This window comes from Lactuca virosa, chromosome 5, assembly GCF_052849685.1.
Source record: "Lactuca virosa cultivar CGN04683 chromosome 5, Lactuca_virosa_CGN04683_v6, whole genome shotgun sequence".
In the NCBI taxonomy this organism is placed as follows: domain Eukaryota; kingdom Viridiplantae; phylum Streptophyta; class Magnoliopsida; order Asterales; family Asteraceae; genus Lactuca; species Lactuca virosa.
The window spans coordinates 230,707,471-230,730,968 of NC_136430.1; the positions used below are offsets into that span (position 1 = coordinate 230,707,471).

The 23,498-nt window shown below is 34.9% G+C and overlaps 2 protein-coding genes and 1 long non-coding RNA gene across 3 annotated transcripts; 1 reads left to right on the forward strand and 2 right to left on the reverse strand.

The window, feature by feature from the left end:
• Positions 1 to 3,686: 3,686 nt before the first annotated feature.
• On the reverse strand, positions 3,687 to 4,474 carry LOC145117413 (uncharacterized). Its single transcript, XR_013712647.1, has 3 exons — positions 4,303 to 4,474; positions 3,874 to 4,173; positions 3,687 to 3,722 (listed from the first exon to the last, which is right to left on the reverse strand). It is a non-coding gene; the product is annotated as an uncharacterized LOC145117413 (long non-coding RNA).
• Positions 4,475 to 8,390: 3,916 nt separating this feature from the next.
• LOC145115776 (mitogen-activated protein kinase kinase kinase NPK1-like) lies at positions 8,391 to 13,314 on the forward strand. The gene is made up of 17 exons (XM_079052137.1): positions 8,391 to 8,915; positions 9,016 to 9,057; positions 9,536 to 9,601; positions 9,816 to 9,926; positions 10,019 to 10,099; positions 10,179 to 10,256; positions 10,346 to 10,428; positions 10,532 to 10,613; positions 10,719 to 10,819; positions 10,894 to 10,933; positions 11,095 to 11,154; positions 11,234 to 11,280; positions 11,372 to 11,576; positions 11,665 to 11,874; positions 12,475 to 12,791; positions 12,873 to 12,940; positions 13,024 to 13,314. The coding sequence occupies exons 1-17, from the start codon at positions 8,592 to 8,594 to the stop codon at positions 13,122 to 13,124; spliced, it is 2,016 nt and encodes a 671-aa protein (XP_078908263.1). The 5' UTR covers positions 8,391 to 8,591; the 3' UTR covers positions 13,125 to 13,314.
• A 5,779-nt stretch (positions 13,315 to 19,093) lies between these two features.
• LOC145117188 (protein FANTASTIC FOUR 3-like) lies at positions 19,094 to 20,044 on the reverse strand. Its single transcript, XM_079053487.1, has one exon. The coding sequence runs from the start codon at positions 19,992 to 19,994 to the stop codon at positions 19,392 to 19,394; it is 603 nt and encodes a 200-aa protein (XP_078909613.1). The 5' UTR covers positions 19,995 to 20,044; the 3' UTR covers positions 19,094 to 19,391.
• Between the last annotated feature and the right edge of the window lie 3,454 nt (positions 20,045 to 23,498).

Here is a 23,498-nt window from a genome sequence, read left to right on the forward strand (position 1 = left end):
GACATGATTTCACATCTCCCCATCCTTTACCGAGACTGTTTATGAATTTGAGATTGTACTCCACGGGAGTTCGGACAATCCCATGAGCAGTCATGTTGTTGACCACGATTCAGTAACGGTTGGAGGCTGAGGCCACTGATTCGCCAGGAGTGGTTGTGAAGGTATCAAAGTCATTCACAACTGAGGTGAGGCGCTTGTCTTTCATATTTTTCGAACCTTCAATCAGGTCCTGAAGAGTGTCCCAAATCTCTTTGGCTGATTTGCACAACTTGATGTGCTCGAAGAGTGATGGAGGAACACCAAAAACCATTTCTGAGAAGGCAACTTGATCAGCGTGCAGCTTTTCAATATCATCTGCAGTTAAAGGAGCTGGACGAATTTCATCTTGACCCATAAGCTGAGCAGCAGCATCTCTTACAGTGGTTCTTACAGGAACATGAGGACCTTCTTTGACGGATCTCCAGATTTCTTCACCTTTATCTTTGGCCAATAAAAATCTTTCCATTCTAACTTTCCAGTGATCATATTCTTCCACAACTAGTAATGGGGCACGTGTAGGGCCAGCCACACTATTTGTGATTTGCATTGAAATCATTTGCTGAGGATTAGAAGCAGCCATTGACGTTAAGATATCTTCAAGCTAAAGTGGTATATAGAATAACTTTTATCCTTATCACAGAAATGGTTGAAATACCAGGGTAAATTCAAACCAACTATAATCTAATCTTATGGATTCAAAGGACAACCACTCATGCTCTGATACCAATTGAGAGAACAAAATAGATCTGATGCACAGGGACAAGGTTTGAGAACTCAAACCTTGAGTGAATGCTTAAGATCAATGTCTGCTTGCTAATAAGTGTTCAAGTCTAGACTGGAAAGACCAGTCAAGTCTTAGATAATGTATTCAACAAATGATCAAGTCATTAAATAAAGAATGATAATAAATGATCAGGGTAAAGCTAATAAATGAAGAACAAGAAGAATGTTTGAAATAACTTAGTAAATGCCAAAAGTAGAGTGAATGATCCGCGTTTGACTTTGCATTGAAAGCTCCTATAAATAGGAGAGAAGGTTACATCGAATTAACTAGAAAGCTTACATAGGACCGGACAATAGGAATGTTTCTGACATTCTGATTGACTAATACAACAAAAAGACTAAGTCCTATGAAACGTTACATCAATACAAAGACAAACTTAATAAATGCATAAAGACAAAATATTGTAACTCCGGATCAGCATTCATTCCGGACATGAAAGTCATTCCGGAATATCTTCAGCTTCTTATCTTCTCCTCATTTGGTCCGGACAGATTCCGGACTGCTCTTCCACTTCGGACTATACACACTTCAAAATGGGTACTTAGGATTGCTAGAGGTTCACTTTCAGGTTCTAACAATCTAATCCAACATTATTATCACATAAACATCATCTATATTACCTAAACTTAGGAAACCTTATTGCTATTCTGTAACATCCATAAACATTAGGTTCCGAAAGAGGGGCAAGTTAGGCCCAAGGTATATCATACGTTTTTGAGTCATTGCTCGAGTGGGCAAGGTTGCCTATCGTTTAGATCTGCCAGAAGTGCTCAGTCAGATCCATAACACCTACTGTGTCTCCCAATTAAGGAAGTGCATTATGGATGAATCCGATATTGTACCTTTGGAAGACATTCATGTAGACAAGCATCTGAACTACGTGGAAAAATCAGTGGCAATCCTGGATAAGAAGACGAAGACCTTGCACAACAAGGTAATCAAACTAGTGAAGGTTTAGTGGAAACACTGAAAAGGATCGGAATGGACTTGGTTGCCAGAAGAAGAGATGATGAGAAACTACCCAGAGTTATTTAGTTAGATTTCGGGGACGAAATCCTTGTAAGTGGAGGAGATTTGCAACACCCTATTTTCACCGTAGTCGTAGATTGTAAATATTATAAAATACAAAATAAAAATATATTGATATTGAGCCAAAATAATTATCATATACAATTAGGAAACGTCAATACGATTTCCATAGATATAGAGAACGTCCAAATTTGACTTCGTGAGAGAAAGTTATGATTTTTCGAAGTTTATGTGCAACCGGGTATAACAATGCGTGACACATAAATCAAATTTTAGAACGGTAGTTTATTAGGAAAAGTAATCTAAATGAGAGTTGAATATCTCTTCCATAGGTGTACGTCGATATAAAGAACATCGAGAACGTAGTCCGTATGTAATAGTTATGCTTTCTACAACGATCTCTAATAGTCTAAGCCTATCAAAAATATAAATTTTTGATAGAGTGATAATTAGGTTTTTGGGTCTAAAGGAAAGTTGTAGATCTTGTCGAGAGCTTTCCGGCGATATAAAAAATGTCGAAAACGGAGCTCGTATGAAGAAGTTACGCCATTTCGAAAATCTAGAAATTCGTGCGCGCGGTGCCCGCGACACCACCAGAGGGCGCCACGTGGAAAATCGTCCGCCTACTCCTCCAAGGGTCAAGGCAACGTATCATGTTGTGGATGTGACACGTGGCACCACGATTTCGTGACATGTGGCTTGTTTCTAGAAGGTAAGAGGTGGACGACCCCGAGCACGACACGTGGTAGAAGGAGGGTGGAGCCAACAACACAAATGTGTGCGGCGTGCCCTATGCATGCACGACGCGCACCCCTTGTGAGCCTATAAATAATCCACATCTTTTATAAGCTGCTTACTCCATACCCCTAGAACTTCCCTCTCTCGATATTCTCCTTTATAGAGCCATTTTACTGTAGTTTTCGGTCTGCGGCAAAGCCCTCGAGTACACATTCGAGTAGTAGCCTTCGAGTAGGAGATCTCGAGTCAGTATTATGTCCGTTTAACTCTCGGTTCTTATCAAAATACTCTGTAGGTAAGCTACGCTTACTCTGTCCTAAGTGTAGCTATATTTATGTTTATAGTCGTTGTTATGAATATATATATATATATATATATATATATATATATATATATATATATATACGAGCTGTCTACCTGCGCAAAGCGGCGGACGACGAATAATTTGATCTCTTTAGAGTTAAAACCATTTTGTGTTCACTTCGTGAAATGAATATTAAATGGAATCTATTTTTCAAGAGCATTACCATACCATATTAAATGGTTAGTACTTCCATTTATACAAACCCAAACCACTTGTATTGTTTATCGTCCTCTTTTTTTTCGTTTTCCTTAATTCCTTTATTAATTTAATGTCTTACTAAGTATAATGCTAAAATATTTAAATAATAGTTTATAAAAATAAACTTTTAGAATATCAGGTGTTGTGATTCAAAAGTCGATAAGTAGGCCTTTGAGAAGGCCAAAATGCTCATGTGTCAACTTGTTCATTGTGATTTTAACCAAGTTTGGTCACAAATTAAAACATTTTCAACGATCGTATGTAATTCAAGGATTCATATTGATTTAGGTTCTCGAAACCTTAAACTATTGAACAAAATCTATATAGAACCTTATAATAAGGACCATAATCACCATGATCAGGAAGTCCATGTGATGAAACTTGATATTATAAGGACCAATGATGAAAAAGGTTTCATTTTTAGACTAAACAAGATGAAAAATATACAAACTACCTTAATCATGTCAAATCTTGTGTTTATCCGTTCTTTATTGAAAGTAAGATGCCAAAATATACAAACTAATGATAATACAGTGCTATAACTGGCCCTCTTGGTTGAGTTCTTTGAACCTGCAAAGCCAACACATTAAAGAAACATAGTAAAAACCTTTTTAGGAACAAACCTGATATAATAAAGCTTTCACCCAAGATATTTATAAGATAAAAATACAAAAAGTTAAAAATGATGAAATCAATTACAAGTAAGGATTAAAATAAAAACCTGTTAAGATAAGGCCTTCGCCCCATCCTGTCTCAAAATCGTTTTCCTGATCCATTTTTTATGCATATTGATCTCGACATTGATAAAGCCTCTATTAAAAAATGGTTTGTCCGAACCTAGAGTATATGTAGATCAAGATACACATGAAGTTCTAGCAGCCTTACATGGTTAGCCCCAACCCTTTCAGAAGTTCTAATATCAAATTTCCAATCCATTCACCTTCAATGACCAACACTATGGTTTATACGACCTTCTTTTCAAGTTTCTAGACATTCTAGGGCAGCTTCAGCAAGAAGCCTTCTGCATACATAATAATAAAATTAACAATGAAGACCTAATATCATTAATCATAAAAGAAGATCAAATATAAAGCAATAAAAACCCCAATTCTTGGACTGAACCGACAAAAAAACTAAGAATGGGATTTACCAGTTTCACTTGTCTGAAAGTTAATCTTCAAGGGAAGAAGAGTCGTATAGACTTTCTGGTGGGCTAATGGTCAATTTTCGATGAGTTGAGGCAGGTGAGGAAGTGAGGAAATAGAAAGGAAGGTATTCTGAGATAGAGGGAGAAGATTAGGGTTTGTGGATGGAGAATGAGGTTTTCTACCATTCCCAGAATCATCACATCCATAAGAAGATCCAAAAAAATCAAGTTTTTTGAAATCAAAGCATGTATAGGTAAAAAATGTTACCTGAAAGTGGAGCAATGAAAACACTTTGTTGACATATCTGCAACAAAAAAAATCTGAGCTTTCTGTTACCAAAAAATCACATACAAATTGATCATATGTCTAAATAAGGGGAGAGATAAACAAAATCTTGAAGCTCTATCATTTGATGTGTAGCAAATAACAACTCCAAATAAGATCTGGGTGTTTTGATTTGCGATTCCAACTCAGGATACAGACAAATAAGAAGTAATATGAAGGAGTCACCTGATGCGGTGGTGTATGATGGTTTTGACAGCGATGATGGTTGATCTTGTGAATACAATGGTGGATGATGTTATTGGTGAAGACAGGTGAGAATATAGGGGTGCAAGATAACCTGAACGATTCGAGATCATCATTGTGTTTAGAGAGAGAAAAAAAGGATTCAAGAAGAGGATTCTTACCTAACTATGATAGAATTTCAGATCTTCAACATCAAAAATATAACATGTTATACTTTGCAAAATGTTGCAAAACCTCCATTAACAATAGATTCACGGTAGGCTTTATAGTAGAGGATGTAACAAAGAGCCATCTGCAGGAGAAATATTTGAATCAACATGCATTTTCGGATGATTTCAAATTTTGAATTATCCGAAATTCAGGGAAGGAGATAGAATTTGCTAAGAAATATAAGGATTCAAAACGTGGGTTAAAATTTAATGTTATTTTATTGATAGACTACTTGTACTATTAGCTTAATGATTTGAACGTCTTAAAAAATAATATTATTATATTCAATCCATTTTTAGAAATAGTGAGATTTCTTTTATAAGATAGTAAAGATATATATATATATATATATATATATATATATATATATATATATATATATATATATATATATATATCAGTAATTCTAGTTATAATACTGATTGATCTACTTACGGGAAAGGTGCCTAGAATGGTCACATTGGCTTGGTTGTTGGATTTCAGAAAAGCTATACGCCGAAATGATCCTGCCTCCTAACTGTCCGACCTAGCTGATCCTTATTTGATAGAACTATCGGTATTCATTGGGATTAGTGTTAGATCAAGCCTACATTACAGATTCCCAGAGAACTAATAAACTATAGTAATATATGTTAATCCTCGTTAAAGTATTGGTCGTCAGCTAAACTGTCTGGTTAACTGTTAATCCTTTGAGAATCTGTCAAGGTGAGTCTTCTCACTATATTGTATACTCCAGTATGTATCCTCTATATGTTAGGATATAATTACCTTGTAGTATGCACTTAGGCAATTAGACTAGGTTAGTTAGTTCCCTGTTATGTGGATTGTTGCTATATGTATGTTGATATATCTATATGTGGAGTTGAGGGCGGACCAGCCCTGTGCTGAAGGACAATAGGCTCGGGCGTACTAGCTCTATGCTAAAGGACAATGTGTGGTCCAACTATATGGTGTAGGCAAAGATAGGGTGGACCGAATTTATACTGAAGGCCAGGGGCGGACCAACTATATGTTGAAGGCTATTATATGTATGCATTGTATATATGTTGTGGTATGGAATATTTTGAGGGAATTCACTAAGCCTCGACTTACAATTGTTGAATTATTGCTTTACAGTTTGTTCATCTGATCGTGGAAAGGCTTATGCAAGACTGTATTGACATCGAAGCATCAATAAAGTTTTATAGACTTCCGATAAAATATTTTTTGATATAATAATAAATTGTAATGTTTTGTAAGACGTATATTTTTAATAAATAAAAATGAAAAATTTGCCTTTGAAATTTAGGACGTAACATGCCTGGACTCTGCCACGGTGTGGTGGCATGCCTGCCACGACATGGTAGCGGATTTTGATCGTGACCAAGTTGAATGGCCATGACGTGGTCATGGGTCGGCCACAACATGGATGTCAGTTGGAGTTGACTCTGACTGTTGACTTTTTGAACTAGTTTCACTTTTAGTCAAATTTTTGGTTTAGAAGGTAGACTAAGGGTTGCCTTGTATGATTCTGTAGGAGGTGTGTAGCACCTGCTTTGTGATTGTGTGAGCTTGTTAGTTGTCGACTGCACCTATGAGGTGAGTTTTATCACTAATTATGTAGGATGCTAGATTGTATTTGTGACTCTTGCATGTATAGAGGTCGGGGCCCATTAGTTGTGTGGGCATGGCCCAATGTTATGTATGGTATATGTTAATTTGGGGAACTTACTAAGCTTTGTGCTTTACAGTTTTATGTTTAAATGTTCCAAGTACTTCTGGTTCCAAAGGAAAAGGCCCGACCTGATCGCACTGCATCCCCTGGAGATTTATTCCACAATATCTTTTTATAGTTTACTCTGATGTTTTGAGAATGCATTATACTCTATCTATCTTTTGAAAGTAATGAATGAACGTTTGATTGATTTGTCAATGAAAATTTTACTTAGTATTTTTGGGACGTTATAATTTGTGCATATAAACAACATGTTATTATATTAATACATGTGGTGTTGGAGTTGCAACCAATTTTTGTGACCACTTAGTAGTGGAGTTGGACCTCGATTATCGATGGGTCCTTGATCATCTCACCTTGGTGGGAGGTTAACAAAGTATACATATTTCAATTATATTAATATCAATCCAACTAATTTCCTTTTCCATGTTTGGTAAACAGTTTCTTATTTTAATATCTTCTATGATACATTTTCCGTGTGGAATAATTGTTTACCCTTTTTTGATATCTTTTCGATTGAGTTTCACTAAACCTTAAACAAAGAACCAATTTAAAAATGGTAAACCACACCCTCTGAAAAATCCATATTAACCCGTCCCAACGCCTATGTGAGAGGTCAATCATGAAACACTAGTAATATTTTAGGTATGCCAATGTTTGAACCATGAACATCCTGTATGAAATTTCACTTCTCAACAACTAGACTTCCGAAAAAAAGAACAAAAATATCCGGGATCATTGATTCTCCACCACAATAAAATATTTTATGGCCGAACCAACATCATGGAACGAGTTTAAGATCGATTAATGGTATTGATCATCTTTGCAATGATAATTACATTTATTCATATTGGAGGTGCTTGTAACTGTTTTATACTTATTGGTTTTTTGATATGATCATAGACGAAATCAATTTCGAGCCCAAAACCAAAAGAACTTGAGTATTTTAATTTGACTTTCAATAAAATTACAGTTAAAAATTACACCTATATTATATACAATTTTGATATTAAAAACGACAACTCTTATGAAAAAACAAAAAATGAAGTATGTTAATTTCCTAATAAAAATTACAATATTTAAGTTAATCATCTTTTGTCTCTACTAGATAGACATTTTTGTGTGTGTTTTATTATACCATTAGATTGAATTTCGATTTTATATGGTGTACATAGTATATTGCTATGATCGAGTTTTGTTAGCTCGTAGACCTATGATTAAAAGGCTAAGTGAACAAAAATTAGCAAATTATATTATATTAGATGAATATAATGGACAACATATAAGATGTTTAATACCTTTTTTCTGGACTGAAATCTACTTTAACGATATAATAAATATAAAAATAATAATTGATTTATTGACTATAGTCTATAGTTGAAAAATAAATGACTTAAAAATAAATTAAAAATATTACTAACCATTTTATGACATTAACCTTTTGTGAATTACAACCTTAAAAATATAATTGTTCTTTTCTCAATACACAGTGTCACGTTTTAATAAATACATGAACATTTTATCAAACTTCTTATTAGGAGAATTTAAAATACTTTTTTCAACAATGGTCTATTATTTATCGACATAAACATTAAAAACCACCTTGAAAATGAGACTTTTTAGGGCTTCATGAGTGAAAAGCCTCTAACGTAAACTACCATTTTCGATTTGTTTATTTTTGCATTTTTGAAATCCAATTCCTCCAACGGTTCCCTCCTCTCTCTATCTCTCTCATCGCATCATTGCAAGTGAAGAAGAGATCAAGGGACAACCTGGTAACACATTCGTGTTCGACTTCCTCAGTTGATTAATCTCAACTTCTTCACTTGGCCCTAAGTGATGCAAGATTTTATCGGCTCAGTTCGTCGATCTCTAGTGTTCAAACCCTCCGCCGGCGGTGGGGGAAATGAAAATGGTGTCGGCGATTCTTTCGGTGGATTTGTCGAAAAGATCGGTTCAAGCATTCGTAAATCAAAAATCGGACTTTTCTCTAAGTCTTCCATTCAGGCCCTACCTCCAAGCAGACCGGTGGCGAAGACCAAAAACGAAGAGGCCGGCTCCCAGATCCGATGGCGGAAAGGAGAATTAATCGGTTGTGGGGCATTTGGTAGGGTTTATATGGGAATGAATCTCGATTCAGGGGAGCTACTTGCTGTCAAACAGGTTTTTAAGGCGTAATTGGCATATGCTGCATGTTGCTTGTGGTAGTACTAAATCTTATAGATTTGGTATTGATGTTGTTCTTTGTTGTTTTCATCTGCAGGTTTCTGTTGTTGTAAATACTGCTTCAAAGGACAAAACGCAGGTGTGTTTCTATTTACATAAGTTTTAATCACTCATGGTTGTGATTAGACCTCATGAAGCTTCCATTCTAATGAGGAAATAACCAATAAGTTGATTTATCTTTCATCACTTGTCTTCTATATAATCTGATTGTTTCTTATTTTACACTTTTGTAATGGCTCAGATTTGGATCAATAAGTTACTAAGTGATCACACTCTGATCTATTAATTAGCTAATCACAATTCAATTCAGGATGCACAGCACTAACTATATCCTGAACTTCTATCATATGACATCTACCATATTTTTTTAACACAAATTGCAGTCACAAAACTTGTATTGGATTTGTAACATACAAGTAATGGAGCATTTTTCTCATAAGAAAATTGAGCAAGTAACCTTTGTTACTGCAAGATTTTGATTTGTAATATAGATTATAGAATATTTGACTCTGTATTCAAAGATTGGTAGCTTAATGGAGCATTTTCACTCATGATAGGCACACATCCGGGAGCTTGAAGAAGAAGTGAAGTTATTGAAGAATCTTTCACATCCAAACATTGTTGTAAGTTGCAAAATATTTTTATTATTATCTTGTATTTGGTAAATCCCAACACCAGGAAAATAGCAATTCTCAAAATCATTTATCATCATCCATATATATCATCAAAGATACATCATTATCCACCTATAACTGTATACATAGAGTATCCAAAAGCTACATAATCATGTTATGCCAATGTACCTTATGTGTTTTTTTTATTTTTATTTTGTTACAGAGGTATCTGGGAACTGCTAGAGAGGAGGAATCATTAAATATCTTCCTGGAATTTGTTCCAGGTGGATCCATCTCATCACTCCTAGGAAAATTTGGTTCCTTCCCTGAATCTGTAAGTTACTGTTACCATAATTTTGAATTTTAGTTAATGGAATCTTTTCATAAGGAACTTGGAAATTTAACTTTAGTTTCTAAATGGAGCAGGTGATAAGAATGTACACAAAACAATTATTATTAGGGCTGGAATATCTCCACAAAAATGGTATTATGCATAGGGACATCAAGGTAAATTCACTCTCTCTCTATCTCTCTGATATGAGTTCATGTTTGTAGTTGAATATGTGGACATTTTTTGTGACAACAGGGGGCAAATATTCTTGTTGATAATAAAGGAAGGATCAAACTTGCAGATTTTGGTGCCTCAAAGAAAGTTGTAGAGCTGGTATGCATGCTAATATGCTATGCCCTAATTATTATTAATTACTTTTACTTTATACACTGATTTTTTTTAAATATATTTTTTTTCTTTAGGCTACAATGACAGGCGCAAAGTCAATGAAGGGTACCCCATATTGGATGGCTCCTGAAGTTATACTCCAAACTGGCCATAGCTTGTTAGTATAATCAATTAATCATTAATTGTTTTTTGGATAAATAAATGATGTTTAAAAAGGTATTTGAATAAATTTATTTTGTTTTTATTTGTTATTTTTGTAGCTCTGCTGATATATGGAGTGTTGGATGCACTGTTATTGAAATGGCAACTGGAAAGCCTCCATGGAGTCAACAATATCAGGAGGTGTTTGTTTGTTTACAATTTATTGTTCTGAGATTTTAAGGTTTCAGAATTTATTCCTAGGTATGTGTACTAAATAAATCATGGGTGTTTTTTTCTTTTGTTTAGGTTGCTGCTCTCTTTCATATAGGAACAACAAAAGCTCATCCACCTATACCAGATCATCTTTCTGCAGAAGCAAAGGATTTTTTGCTAAAATGCCTCCAAAAGTATGAATTCATATTATATTATTATCTTTATTTTTATTTTTTTTTCTTACCTTTATTGGTTTATGCTATGATAGGGAACCAAATCTCAGGCCTGATGCATCAGAGTTACTACAGGTGATTTCCATCTCAAGCTTTATTTATAGTCACTAAACTGGAAATGAATAACAATTAAAATATGGAAACAAAAAAAAATGTTATTCATTTTTTCTTTTCCTTTTAAACTTATTTGTTTAATAAAGTAAAAGTTTTGGTTTGTGTTTTCTAATTCTTTGCAGCATCCATTTGTTACTGGAGAGTATGAGGAGTCTCATCCTGTCTTTCGCACATCAGTTATAGTCAGTATTCTAACATAAAAACTCCTTTAATTTTTTTTTAAAATATTTTTCTATAAATTATTACACTTTTGTTATATAGGCAACACCTAGCAATCAAATTCCAACATCCATGAAGCAACCTAGAAGGTGAGAGAATCCATAAGATTTATGATTTATCCTTTTTTTTATTACTTATATAAATTATTTCAATAAATGAAAAGTTGATTTGCTATTGCAGCATATGCATGAACATGAAAACAAGTGGTAGTGGTGGAATGGTGGATGCTGATGATAAAGATAGTGTAAGGTGCTCAACTATATACCCTGAGAAATTTTCTGGATGGGGTTCAAGTAGATATGATGATGACATGTGTCAAATGGATGATGATGATCTAATGGCTGGGAACACATCTATGAAATTTGAATTTAATGATGCCAATAAGGTAATAACTGCATAGATGGCATCCAAAATGCACTTATGGTATTTTTTTTTTGGATATTATGGCTCTAACAATATGTGATTGGAGACAGAGTTTTAACCCCATGATGGAACCTGATGATGACGTGGCATGTCAGTTTGATGCGAGTCCTGAATTTGGAAAGGATGTAGCTGCTAAATTGTTTCCAGATGAAGTTTGTGAGATGACTGCAGATGGAGATAATGGTTTTAGTTTTCCTTCAGGGGTAGAGGAGGAAGAAGAAGTTACAGAAACAAAGATCATAGCATTCATTAATGAGAAGGTGGATTTTGTTTCTAACATGACATGACATGACATGACATGACAGGTTGTACAGTGTTTGGTTTGCAGTTGGACTTTTGATTGGGATTAATGTGAATGAGACAAGAAATGTAATTCTTGTCACGCCTGAAAAGGTAAAACAATATTTGACAAACACTTGCTCTCTATCCCTCATATGTGCAAATGACATAAATGCCCTCCTCAACCTCATCATTGGAAATAGCCCTAAAAAGCTTGTTCAGTCCCTTCCAGTTCTATCCTGTGTAAACAACACGGCCGAAGGCCGTGTTTGTTACATGGGATAGGAGTTAATGGGAAGGGACTGGACAAACATTTTAGGGCTATTTTCAATGATGAGGTTGATGAGGGTATTTACGTCATTTGCACATACGAGGGATGGAGAGCAAGTGTTTGTCAAATATTGTTCCACCTTTTCAAGCGGGAAAAGAATTACATTTCTTGTCTCGTTCACATTAATCCCAATCAAAAGTCAAACTGCAACAAAAAACAGTACAACCTGGTTCTGTTCTGTTATGTCATGTCATGTATTGTGTACTGTATAACAAATGGTTAACTTTTTTTTTGGGTATGTGGAAAACAGGCTTTAGATCTGAAGAAGATGCAGACGCCTCTATATGAAGAATTTTACAACTCCATGAATACAACAATTACTCCTGTTGGGAATGAAAACAAGGAAAATTTATCAAGCAACCTGCACTTACCTCCGAAAAGCAGCAGATCACCTATTAGGCGGCTAAGAAAGAGATTATCTTCAGCTGTTGACATTTCCAGTCCTGGTAATAATAATAATAATAATAATTCTGAGAGCTTATCGCGTGTTGCTGGTGTAAATGATCAAAATCCACATGAATGTCGGTCTCCTCAGAATGATTCTCAAGTAGAGGCCATTAGTCCAAGGTTTGTGACTATATAAGCTCTGTTTAAATTTAGCTTCTTATTTTGTGGTTATTGGAGACTAAAAATATTGTATTTTTATAGGGCAAGCTTCTCAGAGAGGCAAAGAAGATGGAAAGAAGAGCTCGCGGAAGAGCTTGAAAGAAAACGAGGTAAATCTATCTTTTCTTCCATCCTTTAAGAAAAAAAATGAAAGTATGTTTGCTATATCTTGTGACAATTATGAATGTGGCAGAGATGATGAGGCAAGCAGGGGTAGCAAAAACATTGTCCCCAAAGGATCGGATTATAAATAAGCAAAAAGAACGATTGAGGTTTGTGTTTCCTGGAAATTAAATACATGAAGATGATGAGAGCAAGAGTGTAATGTTGGGTTTTGATTTGTTTTTGATTTAGTTATTGTATTTAGTTGTAATATTATTATTTAAAGTGAAGATGAGACCAACGAATACGGCGAGCAAAACCACCTCAATTTGTATTAAATCCATGTGGTCGCCCTCATATAAATATTACCCTTTTTTTTTTATTTTTTTATTTGTTGTGATCCTGTTATATGTGAAATATGAAAATAAAAAAATATTTCATTTGCTTGGATTGAAAAAAGGTTAGGTTTGTGGTTAGATCGGATGTTTTTTTCATTTTTGACTTTGGGTAGCATATAGGGCTGTAAACGAACCAAACGAACACGAACAAGGTCTTGTTCATGTTCATTCGCTTAAGTTAGCCGAACAACAAACGAACACGAACGGATAAACGAACGGGATTTTCTTGTTCATGTTCGTTCGTTTAACAAATTACTTTGTTCATGTTTGTTCGTTTATGTTCGTGAACATGCTAAACGAACATAAACGAACAAACATAAACGAACAAACATAAAAAAACACAATTGAACATATATGAACATAAACGAACATATAATATAGCAATATAATAAAAAAAATTGAATATAAATGAATATAAATAAACTTAAACGAACAAACATAAACGAACGTAAACGAACATCATAAACGAACGTTCACGAACATAAATGAACGAACGAGACCATTGTTCATGTTCGTTCATTTAACTAAACGAACGATAATTTTTGTTCATGTTCGTTCATTTATTAAAGATGGTCTCTGTGGTTTCAAAACTTTTAATGTTTAGTCCTTCCGCCTAACTCCGTCAGCTTTCTACCGTTAAGTGAGGGGTATTTTCATCATTTCAATATCCGGGGACCATTTATGAGGTTTTCTCTTATTATCTTAATTTTTTTATTAAAAAAAAAGAAAAAATGAAAGAAATTTGATCTCTCTCTCTCACTCACACACACACACACACACACACACACACACACACTCTCTCTCTCTCTCTCTCTCTCTCTCTCCATTGCTTTGAGACTTGTACAATACGTATTCTTATAGCTTCATCTTCCCTAAAAAGCCAAACCAACTTTGACCTTGAATAATCATCGTATCCATCAGATTGGGCAAGGAACAGACGAACGAAAGGCAGATCGATGGGAGGTCCGGTGCGGCTGGGAAATCACGAGGAGGGAAAAGGGTGTCCGTCGAGACCGATAACCCCTTGTTGGTTTACAACTCTTCTTCATTGATCGGGAAAGGGAAGAAGGAACACGAATGAAAGCAGTCAAAATGGTGGTCTGATGGTTAAATAGATCGCAAGAAGGGAGTCGATCTCCGGCAAACTCCCCTTGGCTCTTCACTCGTTGTCGGCGATTACAAATCGAGGGGAATGGGAAACACTGGATCGAATGGAGAAAGAAGAATGGAAGAAGAGGTGGTTCGGTGGGGGGTTTGGACAATCGCCAAAATGAAGGAAGAAAACGAAGGCAACTTATGATGTTGGGTGACTGTTACAGCAAGGGGGTTGCTCCGGTGGCCTCCTTGGCCGTTCCTTCTCTGTTCCATTGGACAAACACGAGGGAGGAAGGGAAGGAAACAGCGAAGTAGCAGCGGAGGGAAGCAGCGATCCTCAGGGGTATTTGGTTGTTTCCGATCAACAGGAGGAGGGGTGGAGGAGGGCTGTCCCCATTTCATCTTCTGGCTGATCCGGTGACTAAAACGGAGAACCCTTTTCTTGATTTTGTGAATGATTTCATTGGGGTTGCTAAACGATTTCATGTCTGTTACTCAGGCTCAATTTCTTGGTGAACTTTTAGGGAGGAAGAGAAGGATGGGATGGGGATCGGAGTGTTTACCAGAGGAACCGGTGGTAGAATTTGGTGGTGACAAACGGTGAGGAATGATGCGATGGTGGGGGCAACGAAGAATGATTTGATTCACGAGAGAGAGAGAGAGAGAGAGAAGGAGAGAGGGAGGGAGAGAGAGAGAGAGAGAGAGTGAGTGAGTGAGTGAGTGAGAGAGAAAGAGAGAGAGAGAGATGGTGTTTAATATTAAATAATTATATTTATTTTTCTTTTTTTTTTTTTTAAAAAAATTAAGGCAAAACTTCATAGATGGTCCCTGTGGTTGTGAAATGATAGAAATGCCCTTCACTTAACGGCTAAATGTTAACGGAGTTAGCGGAAAAGATCATTTGTTAAAAGTTTTGAAACCACAAGGACCATCTGTGAGGTTTTTTGAACTTAGGGACTAAACTTGATATTTTCGGAAACCACAGGGACCATTTTTGAAGTTTTGTCTTTATTAAATAAACGAACATAAACGAACTTCCCGCCGAACAGTTCACGAACGGTTCGCCGAACGTTCAGTTCGTTTACAGCCCTAGTAGCATATAGTAGATGAGAGACAAGACAAAGTAGCACATAACAAACTCCTTTTGTTATGTATTATTGTTTTAGTTTCCTTTTGTTATGTATTATTGTTTTAGTCTTATCAAATGTTACACAAATAATCAGTTCAGTCCTATCAGATCTTGTTTTGTGTACGAAACACTACCCGAGTGGATTAGCAATGTTCGTCCTAGTAGGTAACTAATCTTGACAAATTGCTATTGCAATAACTTCAATCAATGACTAGATAAGTGTTATAAAACTAGAAATTGCCCTCTCTCTTTTATGGGGACGGTATTTCCAATTTCTTTGCCGAACCCATAAGTTTCAATGTCCGCTTTGTAAGGAGTGTACTCTGTAAATTTTCTATTAAGCAGGGATCATTTTTGTATATTTTTTTAAACACACGGACTATTTGCAGTAAAAAAATCTGCATTTAGACATTTTTTGTAAATTATAGGAACAATTTTATAATTTTTTTGCTACAAAGGGATTAAATCTTCCAACATACAAAAATCTCATGGTCAAAGTCTCTAACCTAAAGAGTATACATATGGACCATTTCGGTAAAAGTAAACAAAGACAACTTTTGTAATTTATTCTCCTCCCCCAACACCATTTTCGTTTTCATTTTTTGTTTCATCCTCCTCAGACTCCATTTTGGAACCCACATCGACATTTTTTGTTTCCTCTGTCTCCATGCAATTGTTTCCGTAATAAGACTTCTAGTTGTTATTTTGATACATACGTTCCGCCTCATTTTGATCTTCGTTCATAAACATTACTTCCCCTAATTACTAGAAAACTTTTAAAAGACATTAGGAGTCTGTGTACAGAATAGGAAACTATCAAATACAATTCCAACCAATCTTTTCTCCTCTAAAAGTGTTTAGAAAGAAAATTTAATTCCTTAAAATACCACTTACAATCTTAGTGTTGTTTGAATTTTAGACATGAAGAGACTTAAACTGAAGTCGTACCTACAAACCTCCCATATAGTTGATCTAAACTACTTCATAGCCCTCCTTTTTACAAACCTTATGAATGTTAGTAATTAAATTTACATCCTGGACCTTACCTAGCACTACACATGAAGCATCCGTCACTTTCAAAGGATATTTTCCTTCAATTACCATTTGCTTGGGATTGTTCTTTTTGGTCTCCAAATTCTTCTTTGCTATTTTTCCTTTTTCTACCACCAAGGCATACGGATTCCTTGAATCCTTGTTATCGGCATTCATGTTGTTTGTAGGTTTTGAGTTATTCATTTTTAAGTCTTCATCTATATCATTAGGTTTCCATTCATCTTTATTAAATCTTGCTACCGAAGCAAATAAATGTAATTTCCAACCCATATAGAACGTAAATTTTGAACCAAACGATTTTAATCTTCCACCTTGATAAATCTAACAAATCTAAACCTTTTCCCATTACTTAGATAGCTTACGAGCTATGTAAACATTGGAAACCATTCCATATCTTTCACACTCCTTCAACAATCCTTTCACATCCATTGGATTTGGAAAATTTGTAACATACATTAAAATCAACAAGTTCTCCATGCTTATGATGTTTGGGTTAGTTTTAAATCTCTCCTTATCTCGTCATTATATGCCCAATTACCGAAAATCCAAATCTATTCTCACTTGCTTGTTCTTCTGAAAAAGTACCCATCAAACCATGGACATAGAATAACATATAAGGTTTATAATCCTAAGACTTCAAACCTGCTAAAAGAGAATTCACTTATAGAGAACACTAAATCAGGAAGAAACGGTCACCCCATAGTTGTAATACCCATCTTTTTAGCGATTTTAAAATGTTATGATTTCAAAATATTTCATGACATTAAGTCACGCTTTGTAAAAAAGTTTATATCACAAGTGTTACCAAATTTATATCAAACACAATCCATAACATGAAATCTAGGGGAGGCTTGGATGTTGAAGAAGATGGATGAACCCAAAAAGACACCAACAATGTGCGAACTTGATGTAATGCTAGTTACAACTCTTAAGCTTTAAGTCAAAACAAGATTATGACTTAAAGAGAGGATGTAAGCAACAATTATCTTCAAAGTGCAAGACTTGAGAGAATATGGAGAGGGAAAGAAGAGCTCTCGACTTTTGCTAGGAAGAGTAACCCATAAATGAATCCACTCTCCATTCTTTAAAGTAGAATGTTAATCCAAGAGTCCTTAACCATTAAACATTTTAGACAACCTTGTCCCCATGCATGCACCATGCTTTGACTTCTTTTGATTAAACAAATAAGAAAACCATGCCTCTCTTTTCCCCTTAGCATGGCCGACCATATGTGGAAAAAAGAAAAGAAGAGTTTATATTTTATAAACTCAAAGTTTATAAGATATAAACCTTGTCTTTTCCTAAAAGACAAAAGGCTTTCCAAGTCTAAAATATTGACTTATTAATTCATACATTATCAAATAATATGTTACTTGTATTGTAAAATAACTATTTCCATGAAATTAATATTTTCTCATTTTATTATAAGAGTTTATGAAAATTTATTAAAATTAATTTCTAATAAATAATCAATTGTATCAAGTTGTTGTTAGTGTGACCCTTAGCATCATATGTTATTTAGCAATATCATTTTAATATGACTCTTGAGCATACTTGATCTTTCAATTAAAAAAACAAAAAAAAGAGAAAAAAAACAAATAATTAAAAAAAACAAAAAATAAAAACGTTAAAACCGAGTATATATCTATTTATTTTTTTTTGAATTTATTTAACGAAAAAAAAGGAAAAAAACAAAAAAAATAATAAAACCCACTTAAATGACGTTCTATAGATGTTCGCTGCACGTGATTAAATCATCAAGTCCGTATTAGTTACCACAGACGTGAGTCGCATTCAAACGCATCACGGGTAAGTATTTGAGTTTGACGTTTGTGCCTTTGACGAAATAGGTAGTGAAGAATTGTCTTCGCTTTACTCACAATTTTTTGAGTACTTACTGTAAGCGGACCCCATATATATATATATATATATATATATATATATATATATATATATATATATATATATATATATATATATATATAGGGAGGGTATGTATAAGGAAGGTGGGTTTTAGGACCCTCCTAATTTTTTTAATTTATTTAAAATTAAAATATATAATTTTTTTAGAGACCTACTTTAAAAAAATTTAAGACCTATCTTACCTATAAAAAACCTTTAGATTTTTATAAAAAATGTATATAAAAAAATTAGTAAGACATGTGGTTTTCTATTTCTAAACTCGCCACTATATATATATATATATATATATATATATATATATATATATATATATATATATATATATATATATATATATAAACGAGCAGTAATCGATGGAAGCATGCATACAAACACATTTGTTACTACTAATATTATTTTAATACTTGATATACAAATCTGAGGTGACAAGCATTAGCATGGTATTCCTTCAATATAAAAGTGTCAGGGTTTTCCAGAAATAGAAGTGACATAAGAAATGATAGAACTCAATCTCATCACAGGACAAAGGGAACAATATTATAACTCATGTAGTTAAACTTCCATATTCTTTCAGATTTGATGACATTTGCTTTGATAAAAAAAAATCACTACCCAAGAAAAAAAGGTTAGACATTAAAAAAGCTTCAAAAGGTAACCAACCAAAAAGGTTCTCAATTACATGTAAGTCCTTTCTATCCATGCCATCTTCCGTTCACCTAATTGGCACAATATATTTTTCTTTGCTTTTAGGTTCCATCACAACATCAATTGTATCATCATCATCATCGATGGTCATAGTCGTATCCAGTATTTTTGTTAGTATATGCTTGAATGGTTTCTTGATTTGTATGCAAAGATCTATCATCTTGACATACTCTTCGTGCATATCAACCGTAGACGTCCATGGCTCCTTTCAGCTTGAAAACAGCTATTCTTGTATGGTGCCTCCACTGCTTGGATGATTAGCCTTCCACCTTCCCGGTGATGACTAACATGAAACAAACTCGAACTACGTATTGTAGTCAAAGGGGGTGGAAAGCTACGAGAAACAACTTTCTTTGATCCCATTTGAGGAACCAAAACCCTAATTTTCTCCCTAGGAGCAATTATTTCTTGGCTCCTTGTGTCCAATCTGTTGGATTCTGAAAACAAGGCAACGCTCCCTTGGCTAGTGTCACTCCCGCTCTCATTTCCTAGGCTTTCTGTGCAGAGTGCAAGGCTTTTCTGACTGAGCTTTGAGTGCGAAGATTGGTTGACCCAAGGATGGACATAAGAGCTTTCTTTTTCAATGGGCTTTTGGGAGGAAAGAGACTGAAGGAAACTCCAAGAACCATAATCGTTATGTTTAATGACTTCTTTGCAACACTTTGGTGCCATTAGTTTGAGTCTCATGGTGGTTGCCTCTAAAACAAGCGAGGACTCGATGCAAGAATGCACACCTTGTTGACACACCACCGTAGACATTGCAAAAAATGTAGATATGGTTTGGTGGTTTAATTTCTGATGGAAATTAGAACATGAGCGACAGGATCAAATGGGGAGGATGCCAATTTATAGCGACTAGAAGTGGTAACGAGGAGGTGTGGGTGGGAAATGGAAAGCTTTTTGCACCACTTCGATTATAGTATTAGTTGTTGTGCCACAGGGTCATACACTACTATTTATGCAATCAATAATCATACAACTATTTAATATTATATTTATCTATAAATATCCAAAACAAAATTGAATAGTTACGATTTATCCAAAATCAAAGGACCTTTAAATGAAAATAAAGGTTAAACTTGTATTGGTAAGTTTCTATTGCAAAGCACAAAAGATCTTGATATTCACAAAATCATCCAGTTTTAATTAAAGCTAAAATTGATGAACTTTGAGAGGGTTTAGCCGTTTAGCGAACCTTATTCCTGTTCTTAAAGATCATATATCTTATGTTATATTGTATGATGAGTTCTTTGATCATGTAATGTTATAGTTAACTAAATGTTCGTTTCAACTATAGAATTATTTTTTACATAATCTATGTGAAATTTTATACTCTATAAAGAAATTGAGAATCCAATTAGAATATATATTAGGAAATATTTTGCATGAGTATGTATTTAGTAACACAAGTTTTGTATAATTAAGGACGTATTTTACAAAAATAACTGATAACAGAAAACTGGAAATTATGATTTTATATAAAAATGTTCCATAAAAATTGTTGTTAATTTTTATAAGTATAAACTAAACTCCAATAACTAATTTTGAAGTAGCTTTTTGTTTATGAACTTTTGCTTAAAAGGAAAGCTAAAAGCTTGTATAGGCTAACACTACTTTTTGTCTAATTCAAGGTTTTTGTTAGAAAAAAAACTTAAAAGCAAAAGCTATTAAAAGCTTACTATGCCCTAAATCCATATAAAATTAACACAAAATTACAAAAATAGTATATATGGTCTTTTATATTAGCAAGTTTAGTCCGTGTGTTATATGTGTAACCCTTGTGGTTTCAAAATCTTGTATGTTTTGTCCTTCAGCCACATGAAATGAATTTTTAACCTTTTTATCTTTTTTTACATATCTTTAATTAATTTTAATTAAAAATATAAGAAGATATCAAAATAACGACTATTTCTCTCACTCCCGCTTCTTCCTCATGTTCTCATTCTCGCTCACTCACCTCCTCATCTATATCTCCCAATCGAAGAATGTGCACTACTCGCTTGCTTCCCCTTTTATTTATCCGCCTCGGGTGGCCACTAATCGCCACCCATGAACACCCATAACTTCCTTCTTGTACATTTATCTAACACCCATTTCATGTATGAGCTAATCCATCCTAATTTAAGTCTCCACTCTGGGTAACCACAACGTGGTGAGGTATCACCACGGCGTGGCAAAAAATTTATTGATCGCGGGATTAAAAGGACCCGCCACGGCGTGGCCATAAGGGCCACGATGTGGCAGTTAATTTTCATAAAACTTTAATTTCTGGGTTTTGCACCCTATTTAAAGGAAAATGGGAGGCTAGTGTTGCTCATCTTCAACCTCCATTATTCTCAAACCCAGAAACCCTAAACCTAATCCTCTTTGGTGCTCTTGTGCTCATTTTAGTGAACTTGTGGTGGCTTTAAAGGAAGAAGATGAAGAATTAGTGCTTGGTTCATCAAGGGATCCTTTCCTCAATTGGTGTGCATCTTCTGGACTCCGTGTAAGTCCTCAAGCTTCAACCTTTTTGTGTTCTTCTTCATAGATCTAGGTTTTGGAGCATGATTGGTCCTTTTTGGAGTGGTTTGAGTGACATGAAGAGATAAAGTTTGCAACTTTATGGTTTCTCTATGTCCCTTGAATGTCATATCTCATAGATCTGGACTTTTGTAGTAAGATGGGAACCATGCATGGATTTTGGGTCATTTTGTTCCCTTTTGACCTATTTTGAAGAAGGACATGCATGTCCATAAAGTTTGGATTTTTATAGACCATTAGGAGTCTTAGAAACATTCTGGAAAAGTTCGACTAAGGACTTTCAGGATTAAGTGCTTAATGGTTGAGCCCCTGCAATTTTTAGCCTTTTTGGATCTAAGACTTGAGATCTAGACCTCTTGGTTGATCTTTAAGGGATAAAGGTGGAAACTATCTCCATTTGGACATTTGAAACGATCAGATCTGGACCTTGGAACCTTTGGTATTGGAGGATTCGACTTAATCCATTAAGACATTTTGAACCCAGTACCTATGGCGTGGCCTAGGTTGCCACGATGTGGCGACTACAGAAAATGCGACTCTCTTGTCGTTTGAAGGACACAACGTAGCAAGGATGGCGACGACATGGAGGGTCAACTTTGACCGTTGACTTTAACGTTTTGACTGGAAATGATTCTTGGCAAACCCTTATGTTTGACAGGTAGACTAAAGGTTTACCTTGTATGATTATCTAGGTGTGGTGTAGCACTTGTCTTGTTAGCAGTAGAGGAGCAACAATTGATCATCGTTGTTAGGTGAGTTCCTTCACTGTACTCATGGTCGAAGGCACCAATGTTGGCCCACTGGATTATGTTTGTAGGATGATAGTTGTCTTTGTGACATTTATTATTATGCCTGTATGTGCTTGTTGTCTTTGTGACTCTTGTTGATATGATTATATGCTTAACTGTAGGGGTGAAATAGACCTGATACCGGTTGAAAGATACCGAAGGGGGTGACATAGAACCAGTACCGGTTGAAAGAGACCGATGGGGGTGAAATAGACCCAATACCGATTGAAAGAGACCGAAGGGGGGTGAAATAGATCCGGTACCGATTGAAAGAGAACGAAGGGGGTGAAATAGAACCAATTATGTTTTGAATTGTTATGTATGTATGATATGGGGTATTTTGGGGAAACTCACAAAGCTTTGTGCTTACAGTTTTATGTTTATGGTTTCAGGTACTTCCAGTTCGAAAGGGAAGGGTATGGCATGATCGCACCGCATCCACCAGCATTCCGCATTTTATGACCTGATTTGTACTCTAATAACTATTTTATACATTATCATGTTTTGATGTGTTTTGAAATGAATAAATGATGTTGGTTGGTTCTTAAAATGAAATTTTTACCTAGTAATTTTTTGGGACGTTACAAGTTGGTATCAGAGCCTTGGTTTGAGGGATTCGAGCACACTTTTGGGTGTGTCTGGACTCAAACTAAGTAATTGAAAATATTTGAATGAAAAAGTGTTTTCTAAATAAATTATTATAAAGAAAAGGGGTGTGATTCACGCAATCAGCCGAGCTCAAGTAAGTATTCCCAAAATACCCATACATGTTATTGTTTCAGTATATGTTTATGTGTATAACATGCTAGATTAATACTAAGGATCTGCTCAGAATTTCATAGTAGGATGCTAGGAGAGATGACTTTGTATGTCAGTTGTATGAACGCTTAATTAGAACTGCATGCTAGTATGGATTTCAAATGATTAGATAGAGTGGCTTGGTTAGGTAGTG